Source organism: Pseudorasbora parva, chromosome 22, assembly GCF_024679245.1.
Source record: "Pseudorasbora parva isolate DD20220531a chromosome 22, ASM2467924v1, whole genome shotgun sequence".
In the NCBI taxonomy this organism is placed as follows: Eukaryota; Metazoa; Chordata; class Actinopteri; order Cypriniformes; family Gobionidae; genus Pseudorasbora; species Pseudorasbora parva.
The window spans coordinates 32,911,740-32,930,090 of NC_090193.1; the positions used below are offsets into that span (position 1 = coordinate 32,911,740).

Sequence of the window (18,351 nt, forward strand, 5' to 3'; positions counted from 1 at the left end):
AGGACTAATACAGTATTATTTATAGCTATTTGTTGTAAAGTGTAATAATCATCTCAGAAAAAAAAATCTTCTGTCATGCGCAGTTAAAGTAAAAACTGCCTGGGGCAATATACGCTGTGTCATTACTCCAACATTATCTTCATAACTTACGAAATAAAAAGTTTACCCCTCAGAAAAATGTACTTTCCTCTCTTGTCAACATGAGCGCGGCGCGCGCCGTCACGTCATGTAAGGACACACACTTAAAAGTAATCGGTCAGGTCGTTTACATGGTGAAAAAAAATTAATAACGAGTATGGAAGAGATTCAAGCTTTGCTGCTTTTGCTGGTTATGTATAGGTTTACTAAAGAGGTAATTAACAATGACAGAAAAGAGCACTAATATGCAGATTCAGCAGCATGCAGCTGCAGCATATTCAGAAAGCTTGTAAAGCTAGATTTAAAATGACAATGTATATTATTATCAGCTATTACGGACATTGAACGTGAGATGGCTGAGACGACCGCGCGCCACCAGACAGAGAGCAAAGACTGATATTTACTGAACGCAGAACGAACCTCGCAAAAGACTTTTAAAAATGCCGGTTGAACTGCGTGAGCTCAACCAATCAGCATGTTCAGCGCCCAAGTCCCGCCCTCGAAAGTTCCTGAACTTTGAAAAAGTACTACCTCGCGAGCAGGGCCGTTTGGAGGGGGAAATATTTACCCGGAACTTCAATTTTACCCTGGTTCCTGCGGTCTAAACACACGAAGTACCACCCAAAGTTCCTAGTTCCTGGGTAAAGTTCCTGTGGTGGAAACGGGGCTTAAGCTTGTTCCCCATGAATACACAGAAACACTAAAAGCTTGGACCAAGTGGACAGTCTGGATTAATGATCTGTCTGTTTCCAGGTCCAGATTATACCTTCTGATGACTGTCCTCTAACGGTCAAATCAACAGAATGAATTCTGGGTAAACAAACAAACAAAAATTCTTCATAGCATTCTGTGTCCGAAAGCACAACATCCTGCCTTCGGACGATACAGGCACGTCAGAATCCAATGTTAGCTTCACTTCCTGTCTTCTGAGATCTGATTCATTTGAAGTCAGCAGATCATCCCTCGCTGCCTAAGATATCCCACAATCCTGTGGGTTCCATTCTGCCTGTGATCCCATGATGCCAGCATGCCACAGGAGAGGATTTGTGAATGGCATGGTGAATGTAGTTGGCCTATGTCCTGTTTACATACTGTAGGCCTACACACTTATACTAAATATACCATGTTTTTTAGTGGCCTTAAAGTAATTACTTTTTCAAAATAAGTTTCTACTCGAGAGTATGCGATTTCGAACGCAGCCTAAATGTTCCACCTGAAGATGTGTTTGACTTTCAGTCACAAGAGGGAGACAAACCTTCTCGTTGCCTCGTCTTATTCACGGTCCTGTTTTGTAAAGTGGATATGACATCACCAACACGTAGAACACTGAGGGAATGTTTAGATTGACTTGAACAGATGACACAAAAACACATTTGATACTCAAAAATGGACACATTCTGGATGGGAAAACTGGTGAGGATGAGATTGGAATATCATGATATTGTTTTCTGAATCAGATATTATAGGCTGCCTACAGTTTTAAAATAAAGATTCCAAAAAGGGGGGGGGGGGGGGGTTTCTAAAGTAGCCTATGGCTATCTAAAGTTGCCTACCTTATTACATTATATAAAAAAAATGCTTTTGTCCAATCAAAAAGTTGCATGAGGTTCTTTATGGAGCCAAATATATGTCAATAAGGAAATGTTAGTGTCTTATTAGCTTAGATATTAACATCCATGCTCTTTTTATGGATTCAAAGAGACTAACAGGAAATCGAATGAGTCTGTGGAGACCCCGAGGACCTTTATACTGTATACACAATTCCACTGCAGATTGCTCCTTACTCTGTCCTTTACAACCACAGATATGAAAAATTCATGCAACTGCATAATGCATAATTACATGCAACTAACCCTCAACCAAACCCTAATCCTACCCTATCCATATAGTAAGTATGTTGTTAATTAATAGTACTCAGTACTTAAATATATATTTACACTGTAACAATGACTCCTTAAAATAAAGTGTAACCAACCTAAGTTTGGTCGCTTTTTGAAGACACTTTATTGGATAGATTATTTCAGAAACAAAAGTAGCTCCAAAAAGTGAAATTCTAACAAAGTCATAGAAGTTTATTGTAAAGCAAAGGGACAGAACTAAACATATTGTAGTTTATGCAAAATATATATTTATTTGTCTAAGCTGTGTTTGAAATGTTGAAATCACAAAAAAATGAGCCTGCTAAAAGGTTCTTAAGTCTGTTTCAATGGTACAGCAATGTCCAATTTAAAATGGTTTTCACGTGATGAATTCTGAGTGTGTAAGCTTTTAAACGATACCTAATTTATGATGATTAGGTCTACTAAAATATGTGATGGGGAAAAGGCAATAAAAAAGCACACCAAGTTAACACGTGACAGCTAACAGGCTATAAATAACTGCACCTGGTATGTGGAAGTTTGGTTGACACTCTGGGGGTACGTTCACGTTGATGTCTCCTAAATTAAAGCTCTGCTGCACTCGGCCAGTCGCTGTGATGATGGCCAGCTGTACCGTGTACAGTGTGACTCGCTCATAATCCACCGAGCCGCGCCGTATAGTTTAACATCAGAAGATCTGTATCAGATCTGTACCAGAATAAGTCTGCTTACTGTCTTACCAAAGATGTTGTAGCCACAATGCTTATATATTAAAAATGCACTGCTGAATTATTAGATTGTATTACCTTGCTGTCCGATATATCTATATTCAATACAGTAAAAATATGAATTTGCTTATATTCAGGTGACCTGGATGATGAAGATGATGGAGGTGCATGGTGACGGGATCCTCAAACAAAGCAGCACACAAAGCAGGGACAGAGAGGATCTGAAGTCTGGATCTGAAACTCCAGCAGGACGGCTCTGGAAACTGTGCTCTCCAACACATCCATCCGTTTAGACAGGTGAATGAAGCCTAGAACAGATCACAGATCAGTCATTAAACCTAACCGCTTCTTGTTGCAAAAGACTATTAGTGGGGTCATCGAAGTGATTCTAAAAGTATAAGTATATTTTTACATATGGATGTACAGCATACATATGGTTTGAGTTTTTAAATAAATGCACATTTACCAAAAAACACCAAATTTATAAAAAGAAAACATTACAGTCTAGATGCATGTGAATTTTGTTGCACTGTAAAAAAAACAACAACAAAAAACATCTATAGCCTGTTATATGTAAAAACATATGTGAAAACAGCCACAATATGTCATTTTTTGTCACTAGAGGTCACTTATTAATAAACAAAGGCGTAGCTTAATGACGTGGAGCTTAATTTTGTGGAGCTTTTATTATGGCGCTGGCAACCGCTTCCGCTTTGTCTGCTCATGCGTATGTGTGGTAATGCAGCGCTGCTTTATCATATTAGATACATTATTTGAGTGTGTTGAAAGTTATGTTTGAATGCTACTCTACTATGAGACACTTGTTCACACTGCAGTGAGCTAGATCGATATAGGGATTGTAAAACATGACTCTCAGTAAATCATGAAAACAAGTTTAAAACTATAAGACTAACTGTGTTTAGCTGTATAACAATGATTCGTTTTCTGTCGATGAATGATCCAAACAGCTGTCTACTGAAACACATAATATATTAAAGCGTCTTTGGTGTTTCTTTTGGATTTCTACAAAATAAAGCCGGAAATTGAGGGTAACGCGGGTATGATGTCATTGATAGGCGACACTGGTTAAAATGGCTTATTTCTTTAGATTTAAACATTCGTGGATTGTGTACATTTTAAATAATGTACACAAGTCAACAAAATATATAACATTGTTCTAGTGGTTTTTGGAAATTTTAATTATGCCTGTGAAACACAAAACAGAATAATTTCTAGAACTTGCATTAATAAATCCACAATACATTAAAATAAGTCCATATAATACAACCCCAAATCAGAAAAAGTTGGGACAGTTTGCAAATAAACGCAAATAAAAAAAGAAAGTAGTGATTTCTAATTTTACTTTGACTTGTATTTCATTGCAGACAATATGAACACAAAATATTTCATGTTTTGTCTGGTCAACTTCATGTCATTTGTAAATATGCATCCTTTCCTGTCGTTCAGACCTGCAACACATTTCAAAAAAAGTTGGGACAGGAGCAATTTAGGGCTAGTAATGAGGTAAAAGGGTTAAATAATGATGTGATTTGAAACAGGTGATGTCAACAGGTGATTGAAATTATGGTTTGGTACAAAAGCAGCATCCAAGAAAGATCTAATCCTTTAGGAGCAAAGATGGGCCGAGGATCGCCAGTTTGCCAACAAATACGTGAGAAAATTATTGAAATGTTTAAAAACAATGTTCCTCAAAGAAAGATAGGAAGAGATTTGGATATTTCACATTCAACATTGCATAACATAATTACAAGATTCAAGGAATCTGGAGGAATTTCAGTGCGTAAAGGACAAGGCCGCAAGCCTAAGCTGAACAACCGTGATCTCCGATCCCTCAGGCGGCACTGCATCAGGAATCGTCATTCATCTATAAGCGATATCACCACATGGGCTCAGGACTACTTTGGCAAACCTTTGTCAAGTACCACAATACGTAGTTACATCCACAAATGCCAGTTAAAACTGTACTGTGCCAAAAGGAAGCCTTATGGTAACAGTGTCAAGAAGCGCCGTCGACTTCTCTGGGCTTGGAGGCATCTGGGATGGACCATCACACAGTGGAAATGTGTACTGTGGTCAGATGAATCAGTATTTCAGGTATTTTTTGGGAGGAATGGACGCCGTGTGCTCCGGACCAAAGAAGAAAAGGATCATCCAGACTGTTACCAGCAACAAGTCCAAAAGCCAGGGTCTGTCATGGTATGGGGTTGTGTCAGTGCCCTTGGCAAAGGTAACTTGCACTTCTGTGAAGGCACCATTAATGCTGAAAAGTACATAGAGATTTTGGAGCATAATATGCTGCCTTCAAGAAGATATCTTTTCCAGGGACGTCCATGCATATTTCAACAAGACAATGCAAAACCACATTCTGCACACATTACAAAGTCCTGGCTGCGGAGGAAGAGGGTACGGGTACTTGACTGGCCTGCCTGCAGTCCCGACCTGTCTCCAATAGAGAATGTGTGGCGCATTCTGAAGCGCAAAATGCGACAACGAAGACCCCGTACTGTTGCCCACCTTAAGACTTGTTTGCAGGAAGAATGGGACAAAATTACACCTGAAACACTTCATCACTTGGTGTCTTCAGTCCCTAAACGTCTTTTAAGTGTTGTAAAAAGGAATGGCAACATTACAAAGTGGTAAATGCTTTACTGTCCCAACTTTTTTTGAAATGTGTTGCAGGTCTGAATGACAGGAAAGGATGCATATTTACAAATGACATGAAGTTAACCAGACAAAACATGAAATATTTTGTGTTCATATTGTCTGCAATGAAATACAAGTCAAAGTAATTTTAGAAATCACTTTTTTTTTTTTTTTTTTTGCACATTCCGTACTGTCCCAACTTTTTCTGATTTGGCAACCCCAAATCAGGGGTTTATAGTAAAAAGCCTAAAGAAAGAAAGTAAGTAACTTGTTCTATTTCTAGTGGGCAGCTTCTAAAATGTAATTGTGTCAATTGTAAAATGTGAACTTGCATATTAGAAAATCTTAAATCACACTAACTATAGCACTATAGCACATATATTAAATACCACCAAATATTGCTGATGATATTTAAGGAATGGTACGCTGATAGAACACAACACATTTGTTTCCCATATGTTTCTATTCAGAAAGTGCAGGTAAAGGTTATCTGAACTTCTCTCTTTGAGCACTTGGAGATTTAGGCATGTTTGTTTTAGACTCCCTTGGTTGCTTGGAAGTGTGAATTAGCCTACGAGCACTAGAAATGTGCCAGTATAAATTAGTTTAACGGCCAATGTGGTCTAGCCGAACTTTGTCCTTATTTTTATAGATAAAAACCAAACTGATAGTAGACCTGTAGGTTACTGTTGTTATGAACACTAACTTTAAGCAGCGTGTGTTGGGTTGTTTCTGTTCGGAGAAGGCAAATAAAGAAATAAATCTTGAAGACATGCCCGGGGTTAGCTGATGTGTTTACAGTAACCTCGTAAATTAAAGTTTAATGCTTCAGGATGATCACTTGAATATCCAGGAAGAAGTGGCCATCCTTTAAACACAATGGGTGGAATCACAGGTTTAGGTAATAGTTCACACGTTTTCCTATATGTAAACTGGATTGTCACCTTTCAGCTTTGCATCGCAAAAGGATCAACGTTATTGTGCAGTCATGTTTTATGTGTAAACCTAATCATCCAAACACCTCTAATGTGTCACAGATTAGGGCGGTAGAAAAATAAAGAATGGGGATATGAATAGCAATCTAAAGATGTTATTCTAATTACAATAAACACTTTGGCAGTGGCATCAACCCCATGTGGCTTTGTGGCAATTTCATTTAATTAGTTAAGAAAATATTTTTTTCTCAGAACTAAGTTTATATTCTGAAAATCCAAAAGAATGAAAGGGGGAAATAAAAAAAATTGCAGCGTTTTCTCCGACCGCCAGGGAGCGCTGTGCAACACAACGTCAATCTCACTCACTCCATATTTCACTAACATATGGACACACCACATGGAACATTTCATATGTTGATAACATAACATGGTAAGTGTATTTAATTCTGCAACAGCAGTACATCTTTAACATATTTAAAGATGCGAAAATAAATTAGAAAGTGAATTCTGAAATGAGCAATGTTGGGCGAAGACTTCGTAGATTTAAACGGTCATTGATTTTCGAACGATTCAACGTTGTTTAACGGTATAGAATCAATACCTTAAATCGTTTATATTAAAATGAACAACAGGGCATCAATTAACAACTTTTATTGTGGACCCATTAACAACAATGTATATTTTAATACATTGATTGCCACTTCGATGCTTGTTTCCTTGCCTTGCACACCAAGAATGGTCTAACCTACTGGTCAAATTGAATTACTAAAATATTACATTAACTATCTAAAATAATGCATGACCATGTACAGTCTTAAATGATATACCTTTTTTATAAAGATTATTAGGATAGATAGATAGATATATAGATAGATAGATAGATAGATAGATAGATAGATAGATAGATAGATAGATAGATAGAACACTTGTATTTTGTTTAAGACACTTAACGTGTTTATCGTCTTGAGTTGGATATTTTCTGTGGTTTGGCATCTTTGAAAATTCTCATAATTTGAGAAAGGGTGGAAACGAGCGCTCAGATTTCAGGCGAGCTCTGATTGGCTCCAGCTGCGATACTTTGATTGGATTGCTCCGCGATGCGGCGCTGTGATTGGCTGAGACGCGCATGCTAGAACGACACAGACGCACATATGGGCTTGTCTGCAGTGAGGGGGCTCATGATCTGGAGTTTGAGTCACAAGAGCCACATCTGCACAGCCTGGATTGTACTGATTTTGTTCTTCATAACAAATGTAAGTGCAAGACTTAGTTATGCATTTGATCAGCTTCATGCATGATTTTTATCTGATAAAAGTTACTTTTGTGTGTGTGTTTTCATGAAAAACATTTTCATGCTTTATTTTACTTATGCAAAGCAGGATGTTTCATAAAACATTTTTCTATTTCACGAGTATTTAAAGTTACTGGATTTCTGATTGTCATCATTCCAGAATCATGGTAAGCATGCCACCAAATCATCAGTCCACACTTGTGGACTTCTGATTAATTACAATAGATTGTTTACTCTGGTTGGACTTTGTCTGGTTAATTACAATAGATTGTTTACTCTGATTAGACCTCACTTTACATTATTTGCAGCAAAGGATTAGTTACTGTGAAGAAATGGCCGTTGCAGAAATTTTAGCATATGGGATGACATCTGCACCTCATGCCAATCTGTGCATAGAAATAATGCCAGTCGCTGGACCCCGTGTGCATGCTGTTATTGCTGCATTCATATGATATAAACACTGTGTTTCTGTTCTGAGATGTTTTTTAGAAACAGATTTCAGCAAATATGTTAAAAAAAGCAAGATCTATATCTGTCCAAAAGCCAGAAAAGTTCCCCAAGGAGGGACGATTGGAAAATTCAAGCATTAGTATTTTAGACAAATTAAACAGAATTAGTCACTTTGCATTATTTTGCTGGTTTTGTTTGTGATGAGTTATTAGAAATGAAAATGCATTTGGGTGCATGCTACTACATCAAACATGGCAGTAGTAGCCTTTTTTCCATTTGTTTGGAACTGGATCAATAGAGTAGCTTTTGAAACTGTTAATCTTAGATTTATGTGGTCATATTTCCAGAAGTTTGTATTGAAATAGTAATTTACTCATTTTATCTATTTCAAATGAGTAAGCTATTGCGTTTCCATTTTTTTTGATTATGATTTGAGCGTATGTTTGTGTACATGTCTCTGACAGCATGGATGGAAGGTGTGGTAATTATCCTATTGAAAAGCTGTATTCCAGGTGTGGCTAGCAACAGGTTTCTTCTAACTGATTGGTGGTAGTCATCCATCCTTTTTGATAACTGGGCGTGAGTGTGTCCACACGATGTGCATTCATCGGTTGTTCAGTTTCCCTCTTCCTAGAACAGAGTGGTTTTTCAGCTCCTCCAGATAAATAGAGCCATGCCCTCTATAACAGTGCTTGTGCAGGTCCAAGCCTGTTAAATGAGCATGATTAGTCAATCAAAGGAAAACAAAACCAGATGGAGGGTGACCCAAATTTAATTTATTGGAGTTTATCTTTATCTATTTATTGCTTAATTAGATGTATGTATGTTTATGCATTTCAAAATTAAAACCGTTTGTTTTTGTTTTTTGCAGTTGTGCCTACAGGAATCTGGCGACTGTCTGCGGGAACAGATGCGTTTTATGATGCGATCCTTGCAGGATCTCAAGCATTTGCGGCGGAGCTGCGCAGCACCCCCTGTCGGACCTCCAGTGAGATTGCGTGCTTGCAAGCAGCTGATAGCCCAACGAGAACGGCGAGCACGGTTGAGGATCAGCGACGCCAGTGAGGCGAGCAGTTACGACTCTGCCTGCTGTCTATCTAGCTCTCTAGAGGAGGAGGACTCTACGAGCGGCCCATCGGCTGTTAGCTCACCGAGCAGCGAGCGAAGTCTTGAGTTTGATTCGGGTTACTCTGAGGCCTCCTGGCAGGATGAAGGAGTGGTGTTACGGCGCACCCAAAACATCCGTGTATCTTCGGCTGCGTGTCTTCGCACCAACCAGACGGCCAACACCCGAGTGCGTCCTAAGTCGACTTCCGACGCTTGCTTGGAAAGTTGGACATCGTTTGAGACCGCGAGTGACCCGGAGGACTGGACTACGTCACTACTCACCCGCGGGCGTAACCGGCAGCCACTAGTGCTGGGAGACAACAGCTTCGCTGATCTCATTCAGAACTGGATGGACTTACCGGAATGTCCGGAACAGACTGAACAAAAGTACAGTTCTGGACGCAGTTTCGCTAAAGACCTCTTGGTAAATGTCAAACGGAAGATAGCCGGGATTTCGCGGAGTACTGATGGGCCAAGAAAGTCGTCAGATGGTACAAAGCTGAGCAAATCAATTATGGCTCCCAAACGACTTTCTTGCCAAGTTGACGTACAGCACAAAATGCCATTCTTCTATAAATCCCACACAGGTCTGAATGAACTGGACACAGATTTCTTCCAGTTTACGGCACTCATGAAATCTGGAAGCAGAATGCCCATTGTCTGTAGTGACATTATTGGGTACATATGACTACAGTTTGATCGCTAAAAACTGGACAATATCTGAATGGACAATATATCTCCAGGAGAGACAAATTATTTTTTTATGAAAAGCTTTGTCCGTAATGCTGTGTAAAATGCACAAAAATAAAAAAAAATTGCAAACAAGTCACACTGGTCATTGCATTGCTCTTGGTGGTGGCCTCAATGAGCTCAATGAATGAAATTAAACATTAAATGAAATTCATACATCACAAATTAAAGGGGTTTTGGTGATAATGACCCGATGAATGTACATTATCAAGCGTATACCTGTACTTACACATAAAAACAATACGCAGTATAATAAAATTAAAAAAAGATTTCTACTTCATGCTACTAAATGCTGTTTTTCAAACTTCTATTCATCAAATAATCTTGTGTCAAGATAGATGTTCAAAAATGTATTAAGGTTTCCACAAAAGTATTAAATAGATATTCATATTAGATGTCATAAATGTTCATGTCAGCCAAAATCAGCATATTAGAATATTTGAAGGATCATGTGACAAAGAAAACTAATGATGTATAGTGATGCTGCTGAAAATTCAGCGTTGCTAAAATATATATACACACTGTATATATATATATACACACACACACACCAATCAGGCATAACAGGACTGTTGAAATTAATAACCCTGATTGTCTCTACATTACAGCACCTGTTAGTGGGTGGGATATATTAGGAAGCAAGTGAACATTTTGTCCTCAAAGTTGATGTTTTAGAAGTAGGAAAAATGGCCAAGAATATGGATTTGAGCGAGTTTGACAAGGGCCAAATTGTGATGGCTAGACGACTAGGTCAGAGCATCTTCAAAACTGATGCACGTGGAGAGAGAAGGCTGGCCCGTGTGGTCTGATCAAAGGTGTCAGTCAGACCAGTCAGGTATCCATGCTGACCCCTGTCCACCGCTGAAAGCCACATGAGCATCAGAAAGCATCAGATATGAGCATATGGGCAATGTTCTGCTGGAAACATTGCCCATATGTACCACCTACTTAAGCTGTGTTGCAGACCATGTACACCCTTTCATGGAAACGGTATTCCCTGGGGGCTGTGGTCTCTTTCAACAGGAAAATGAGTCTTGCCACAAAGCAAAAATGGTTCAGGAATGGTTTGAGGAGCACAACAGTGAGTCTGAGGTGATGTCTTGGCCTCCAAATTCCCCAGATCTCAATCCAGTTGAGTATCTGTGAGATGTGCTGAACAAACAAGCCCGATCTATGGAGGCCTTACCTCGCAATTTACAAGACTTAAAGGATCTGCTGCTTACATCTTAATGCCAGATAATACAGCACAGGGGTCTAGGGGAGTCCATGCCTCGATGGGTCACGGCTGATTTGGCAGCAAAATGGGACCAACACTATTAGAAAGGTGGTCATAATATTATGCATGATCGGTGTGTGTGTGTGTATATATTAATAATAAATGTAAAAAAAAAATTAAATAAAATGTGTGTATGCGTGTATATATATATATATATATATATATATATATATATATATATATTATTGAAAGCAAAAATATATATATTTTATTTATTACTAAATATGTTGTTGAATGTGCAGTGTCTGTACTTTAAATCCTTCAACCAGTTTGTTATTATGAACAGATGAAATTATTTTTAGCAGTTTACAACAGTGGACAGGAACGCTGTGTTCCTTGGACGAGGTTTTGCTTTTTGGCGTCTCTGGAGTGGAAAAAAGCAGAACGATCTTTAGTAATGGCAGAGAAGCTGTATCAACACAAGTATCTCAGGTGGCCCCAGCAGCTTGTGTTAAATGAGGTAACCCTGCTCGTGTCCCTTTACGAGCGAATGGGGAAAAATCTGCAGCAGCTGGTTAGAGGGTGAAGACGTTAACTTTAGCTTCATTAAGCTTTAGAGTGCCTCAGTTATCAGACTAATGCATCCTGCAACACCACAACTTGTGCCAGCTCATATGTATTCGTCTTCTTAAAGACTTATTAATCATTTTTGGTTTGACTTGCAGTCATAGATGGTGACTGCAGAGTCATAAAATAAAATAAAACTCCTATACTGAAGGCTGTTCTCACCGTATGACGTCAGAGTTATTATTTGTGAGATAATACCAGGAATTAATGACAAATGCGTAACAGCCTGCTATATTTGTGCTTCAAGTGTTACATTTAAGATCCCAACTGACCTCGGACCAGCCAAACAGATATACTGTGAGAGAGAGAGAGAGAGCGAGAGAGAGAGAGAGAGAGAGAGAGAGAGAGAGAGAGAGAGAGAGAGAGAGAGAGAGACAGAGAGAGACAGAGAGATGCAGTATGTTGCTTATCTTTGCGTTTGTGTGGAATAAGTGAAATATTGCGACAGTAAAATCAGGCCTTATCCCTAAACAGTCTTAAGTTACCATGCTTATATATATATATAAAAAAAAAAAAAATATATATATATATATATATATATATATATATATATATATATATATATATATATATATATATTTGAGGGGTTTTCTTTTTTCCGTTGAGAATACATGGAACAGATGGACAGAGTTGCTGGTGGAAACAGGGAATTGCACTTAGAGCTTAGAGGAATATAAAACAGCTAACAAATGCCTTGCCAGAGGTTTTAAGAATATCCAGGAGCCTCGTGCCTCTCTCCTTGGAGAGAATTTTGGCAATGTGACTTCAAAACACATCCAAAATTACTTCATAAGAACAAAAGATTCATAGAGCCAGGCCAACTTGAATATTTCATTTATATATTATTTATAAATTAAGTGATAATTAATATTATTATTTTATTTGTTCTAAAATGTAGAGTAAACAATTTGTTTTTGTGCAGTGTTCTTTTCCTTTCCTTTTTGCCATTAGGTATGGAAGTTTTTTCCGCCATGGAATAACTTTCTATCTCACAATTCTGATTGTTTCTCTCGCAATTGTGAGTTTACATTTTAAAAATCTAACCTTCCTTCTCAGAATTGTGAGTTTTTATTTTTTTTAAATCCTCAAAATTGGACTTGCCATTGTTTTTTATCTCAGTATTGTGAGAAAAGAAGTCGGAATTCAGATATATAAACTCACAACTGCAAGAAAAAAAGTCATAATTGCGAGTTTATATCACAATCCTGACTTTATAACTTGCGACTGTGATTTTTTTTTAAATCTCACAATTTAAAAGCTAAAACATTTTATTCTGTTGCAGAAACAAACTTCCATAATTTGGAGCATTATAACAAGATTAGCGTAAAATGTCTTCTATTTTCAGTTCTCTTTTAAATCAACTACTGTCATGGTTTGCAACAGTTTGAAGTGCAAATAAATCTTGCATAGCTAGTTAGTTAAATTAGTTAAATGACTGACATGTTTATAGCTAACTACCTGACTCATCTGGTTCAGTAGCTCAGACATTTGAATCTATTTTCAACTTGAGTAGTGAGGTTTGTTACTACCAGACAGGGATGGAAATTAACTTTTTTGTCCACCGGCCACTGTGGCTGGTGGATTTCAAAATCTACCAGCCACTCAATGTTTTAACCAGCCACTTTCTTGTTTTTAACCGACAATGTGTAACTGCACGCGAAAATTAATACTACAAGCTCTACAATACTATTAATCTCAAATCTCAATGAAATATTGACATTTTTTCTTTCACTCTTATACACACACAAACCATGAACTGGTATACATTTAATTAAATGAGTAGGGCTCTGTGTTCTCTCTCTTTTTTTTTTCTTTTTTTTTACCTGGATGTGGCATTTGGATGATTTGTGTTCTTTTATGGCTTCCAGTTTTAGGTTTTTAGTACCAACAATGAAACGACTAGTTTTGGCATCTCCTGAAACGTGTTGACGACATACCGAGCAGAACATTGTCAGTAGGGATGCACCAAAATAAAAATCATTGGCTGAAACCGAAGCACTAAAAGAAATTATGCCAATTATCCATTGCTATTTATGGCTAATGCTGTGACTGTGTAACTTTACTCAAAATCAAGGCATTGCAATTGCATTAATTAATATTAAAGTTTCAAATAATAAATCAATTACAAATTATGCAAATATTTATTTAGCACATTGCAACATCACACAATATAAAATAAAATTCAAAGTAAAATGTTTAACTCGACCTCACTCATGTGTACATTAAATAATAATGTACAGGTCTACTGGCCTGCAGAAAGGTACAGAAATTTAATAAAGTAATCAAATGTAAAATAACTGCATATTTAACTGTTTAAATGAAAGATTAATCCTTATTAAACTTACAAAAGCTATTCAATCAAGAGCAGTGAGTGATGTCCTTTTGACATTAAACATAGCAGTAAAGGCTACTTCCCCTTTAAGACCTAATAGAAGGCTCTGCGTCATCTTTCACGACTGTATAAAGTTCACTTAAGGCATATTCAGACTATGTCTGCTAGAATACTCATCATGATGAATATGTTGGCATATTTTTTGTGTGAGTTTGTCCGTTTAAGCACAAGACTTGAAAGAGAACTCAATATTTGCGCGCTGTGAGACGGGTGCGCGCTTCCGGATGACAGTGACGGATCTTCTCTCAGCGCGCGCGAGTTCTTATTCGCGTCTTCTGGCACTACATCCGGGTAATGACGGCGAAAACGACTGGTCATATTCGGACATACGGCCGCACTCGCATGCACTGAACACAGTTTATAAAGAGGGGAAACAGTATGCTATTTTTATTTACCCGCCACGGTGGCTGGTAGGTGAAGCGAGTTTACCCGCCACAACTCAAAATCACCCGCATTTGGCTGGTGGCGGGTGCTAATTTCCATCCCTGCTACCAGACCTTACAGACCTTAAAGGGTTAGTTCACCCAAAAATGATATTTATATCATTAATGACTCACCCTAATGTCGTTCCACACCCGTAAGACCTCCGTTCATCTTTGGAACATCGGAAGATAAAATACATTTGGTCCAAAAATAACAAAAACTACGACTTTATTCAGCATTATCTTCTCTTCCGTGTTTGTTTTCACTTCTCAAATAAAGATTTGAACGGTAATGAATCAGCTGATTGATTCGGATCGCCAATGTCTCGTGATTTCAGCAGTTTGGCAGTTTAACACGCGATCCGAATCATGAATCAATACGCTGATAGGCATTTGCGTACTTGTCTGCTTGTTTCTAGCCTAAGTCTGACAGTCTTATGTTGTCACCACATTTATTTAGTTGTAAAGACTGAAATGTGAAACGTTGGGACTGTAAGATTCCTCACATGGATGGAAACTCTATCCATTGGTGGTGTTTGCCTAGTGTAGTGCAAAAGCAAGCGTTGAATGTGTGCCAGCGTTTACCAAGTGTAAGTGTGTGTGGAGTGTGTTAATTGAGGTAAACGTGAAAGTGTGTGAAGGGGCCAGATGTCAGTGACTTCAGACATTAAACCAGTCAACACAGACCAGATGCACAGAATCATCACCAGTGTCTGTGTGGGCAAACACTGGTGAGAAGCTCCCAGTTCCTTCTCAGATACATCTGAAATTAACAACAGCACATGATTGCCACCATCACTGTGTGTTTAACACGATGACTGACTGTGTCCCCATCACCAGTGTCACACTCAAAACCATACTCTGGTCAATTTTTGTCTGTGGACAAAAATCGCCATATGATCCATTTTATAGTAAAGCATTTGGGATGCTTCTGCAGTCTGTTCTAAACTTGGCTAATTTTCCAGCGTGTAAACAACCATTGAATTCTCAATGATAGTTGAGAGCGGTTAAACACATTGTGAACATCTACAATGGAAATGAGGGCAAACTCTGGTGGTCGTATACCTTACAATAGAGTGTAAAGTGAGAGAGCGGACAAGATAGTGGACATTCCTGCCAACAGCACCCAATCAGCCAAGCATTTCGACAACATCTGATGACACAGTGATGTCACTTTTAGACCGATGTCCAAGTGTTAACGCCTGCGTCAATGGGGCAGTTGACCTCCAATGGTTTAATAGGTTTAAGAGCTATTAAATAGATTAAGAGAAGTACAAGGAAGTAAGGGGAAATACCTGTTCTAGTGTAATGGGTTTTGATTTTTGTACTACATTTCCGTACACACAATGGAAATTGTGGGTGTTTTTCCATAATTCCTTTGAAACTGGAAAAATAAGCCTCAGGACTGTAGTGATGCACCCAGGACACTTACTTTGAAGCTGGAAAATTAAGCTTCCAGACTGTAGTGATGCACCCAGGAAATGTCATCAAACCCTTTGGAACGCTCCAAAGAACGTGACTGGTGAAGTAGAGTGAATTAAAAGCAAGGGAAACATGTCTAGACTCGCCAACTAATGCGTGTTGTCTGTGTATGCGCTGGCTGCTATTCATGAAAGGAAAACGATCCTATTTTTTTCTGTTCATACATCCCCACTCGTCTAACTCATTAAAAGCAGAGTTCACCCCCTAAATTAGGATTCTGGTCTATAATAGTCAGTCAACCAGCCGCTAATGGCTTGGCAATGTCAGGAAAATGTTAATGCATGCATTAGTGCTTTGTGTGTGTGCAGATGTGTACATTAATGCTTCTACATGTTCTTCACTGGCTAATTAGACATCAGTGCATTTGGGCTCCCTCGAATCGTACATTTCTAATCCTTTAACACACAAATACATACACACACACACATCTCTATGTTCATTTTAGTGATATGTGAGGTGAACTACATTTTAAAGGAAAATGCACTATATTAATACACTGCAATTTGAGAGCAGTAATGCAGCTAGGTTGTGAATGCAAAATGTGTGCATGCAGCCTTTTATATTCACATTTTACTTTGAAATTAAATATAATAAAATAGGGAAATATAATTTAACCATTAATTATTAACATTTTGGAGTTTTAAATTCTTGTCACATGGCCTGAATCCTCTGAAATGTGTTCATTGGACTGTGGAAAATAGTACATAAATTAGCAGCAGTGTGATGCGGCAACCACCAATGGGAAATTAAGACATTGAAGAAAAGGAACTTGTACCAATTTTTGTACCAAGTCTCTGTTCTGCTCAGGCATGGGAAGGCATCAGGAGGTTTTCGAACCCAGGTGAATGTGATGAATGCCCATCTCTCTGCAGGTCCTCTGGGTAAACAGTAGATTCTGGGTAAACAGGAATCAGTCAGGGTGAAGACCAAAGCTGTCACTCAGAGGTCAGTCCCTCCCCTCCTTAAGACAGAACTACCTTCAGCCGAAAAAATAACATTTATTTGCTGCCGACAAGATTTGAACAAAGCTGTAATTGAACCCCGTGAAATAACGAGGAAATATCTTCAGTATTCTTTTTGGATCTTTTTGATGGCATTAAGTCATGTACGACACTCACATTGATCATATTTAACCACAATAACAGTTACTATAAAAACATACTCTGTTTGAGGTCAACACAACCCTTATGCTGTTTCATATTTCTATGTAGGTTGATTTGAAGTCTCATCTGTAACCCAACGTTGAAGTTCATGGGGAAAAAAAACAGGCCTGAAGGCAGAACCGAGGGCATATCCCATGAGACTTTGCAGCGCTGCTCATGAGTTCTCATGGTCATGAGGAAGGCCAAACATGGCCTTCAGGGTCACAGGCCATTTCCCTCCGCTGGCCAAACATGATCTTTCACAGGCCAATAATAAATTGTTAAACACAAAGACAGACTCTGCTATGAAGTTGTAATACTCCAAATCCGTGGTTTATTTTTCTTACCTTTGAGAATGTAAATCTGGGTCAGGGTTGGTCAGCAGGGTTAACTGTGTGAATGTTGCTTTGTTTTAATTCTCAATCATATGAACGCAAAAGAGTTTGGTGTGCTGTTTCAGATCAGTCTCATATTGTCAGACTATAAGTAAGACACTTAAGGGGTGTTCTTTATAGTTATCTTGATAACTAACTTGATAACTTAACGTGATGTCTTTTATTGTTCTTGGTGTGAATGGGCCTCATTAATAACTAAATCTGTAATGTTTTAATAATCATTCAAAATTCTATGAGAGTAGGGAAGTTTACACCACAGCTGTAACAATAATGATAACGACACAGAGGAACGATATCCTTGCAATCATTTTCAGAACGTTTTTTCCAGCTGTCTAATAATAAAAACATTCACAGCCTATCAGAACAAAAACCAAACGACATTGTAGTTATATGTATTATATGTGGGCTTTTTTCCTTTCATATTTGATGAATCATCAACTTAACCTATTAATATGCATTTTGAGAGCAGACATCAACAATGTCTCTTCCATGGATAAATAAAGTGCAGCTGCTCATGTACAGAAATGTACTGTATTGAACTCTGCTATATTATTTTACTTTATTTCTGCAAGCTTTTGAAAAAAAACAATCACAGAAGTGTCTGATGAGAGCAGAAATCCAATAGCCAATCAGAGGTGTTTTAATTTGTCTTTTTTCTTTTATTTTATATATGTTGGAAAGCCAGAATTATTCAAAATAAATTAGGTTATTAGTACATAAAATTACATAAGCTACCATTTATTTTGCGGGTCA

General features: G+C 38.1%; 1 protein-coding gene and 1 long non-coding RNA gene across 3 annotated transcripts; both read left to right on the plus strand.

Annotated features, from left to right (window-relative positions):
• The first annotated feature begins 1,456 nt into the window (after positions 1–1,456).
• On the plus strand, positions 1,457–17,918 carry LOC137058003 (uncharacterized). The gene is made up of 4 exons (XR_010900564.1): positions 1,457–1,551; positions 2,863–3,022; positions 16,934–17,006; positions 17,273–17,918. It is a non-coding gene; the product is annotated as an uncharacterized lncRNA (long non-coding RNA).
• Positions 6,704–9,997, plus strand: inka1a (inka box actin regulator 1a). Of its 2 annotated transcripts, XM_067431135.1 has the most exons (4): positions 6,704–6,754; positions 7,346–7,577; positions 7,734–7,782; positions 8,937–9,997. In XM_067431135.1, the coding sequence occupies exons 3-4, from the start codon at positions 7,780–7,782 to the stop codon at positions 9,858–9,860; spliced, it is 927 nt and encodes a 308-aa protein (XP_067287236.1). In that variant the 5' UTR covers positions 6,704–6,754; positions 7,346–7,577; positions 7,734–7,779; the 3' UTR covers positions 9,861–9,997. The 2 variants fall into 2 exon arrangements, with proteins under 2 accessions (XP_067287236.1, XP_067287235.1); XM_067431134.1 differs by lacking the exon at positions 6,704–6,754 and having other exon boundaries at positions 7,344–7,577.
• Positions 17,919–18,351: the final 433 nt, after the last annotated feature.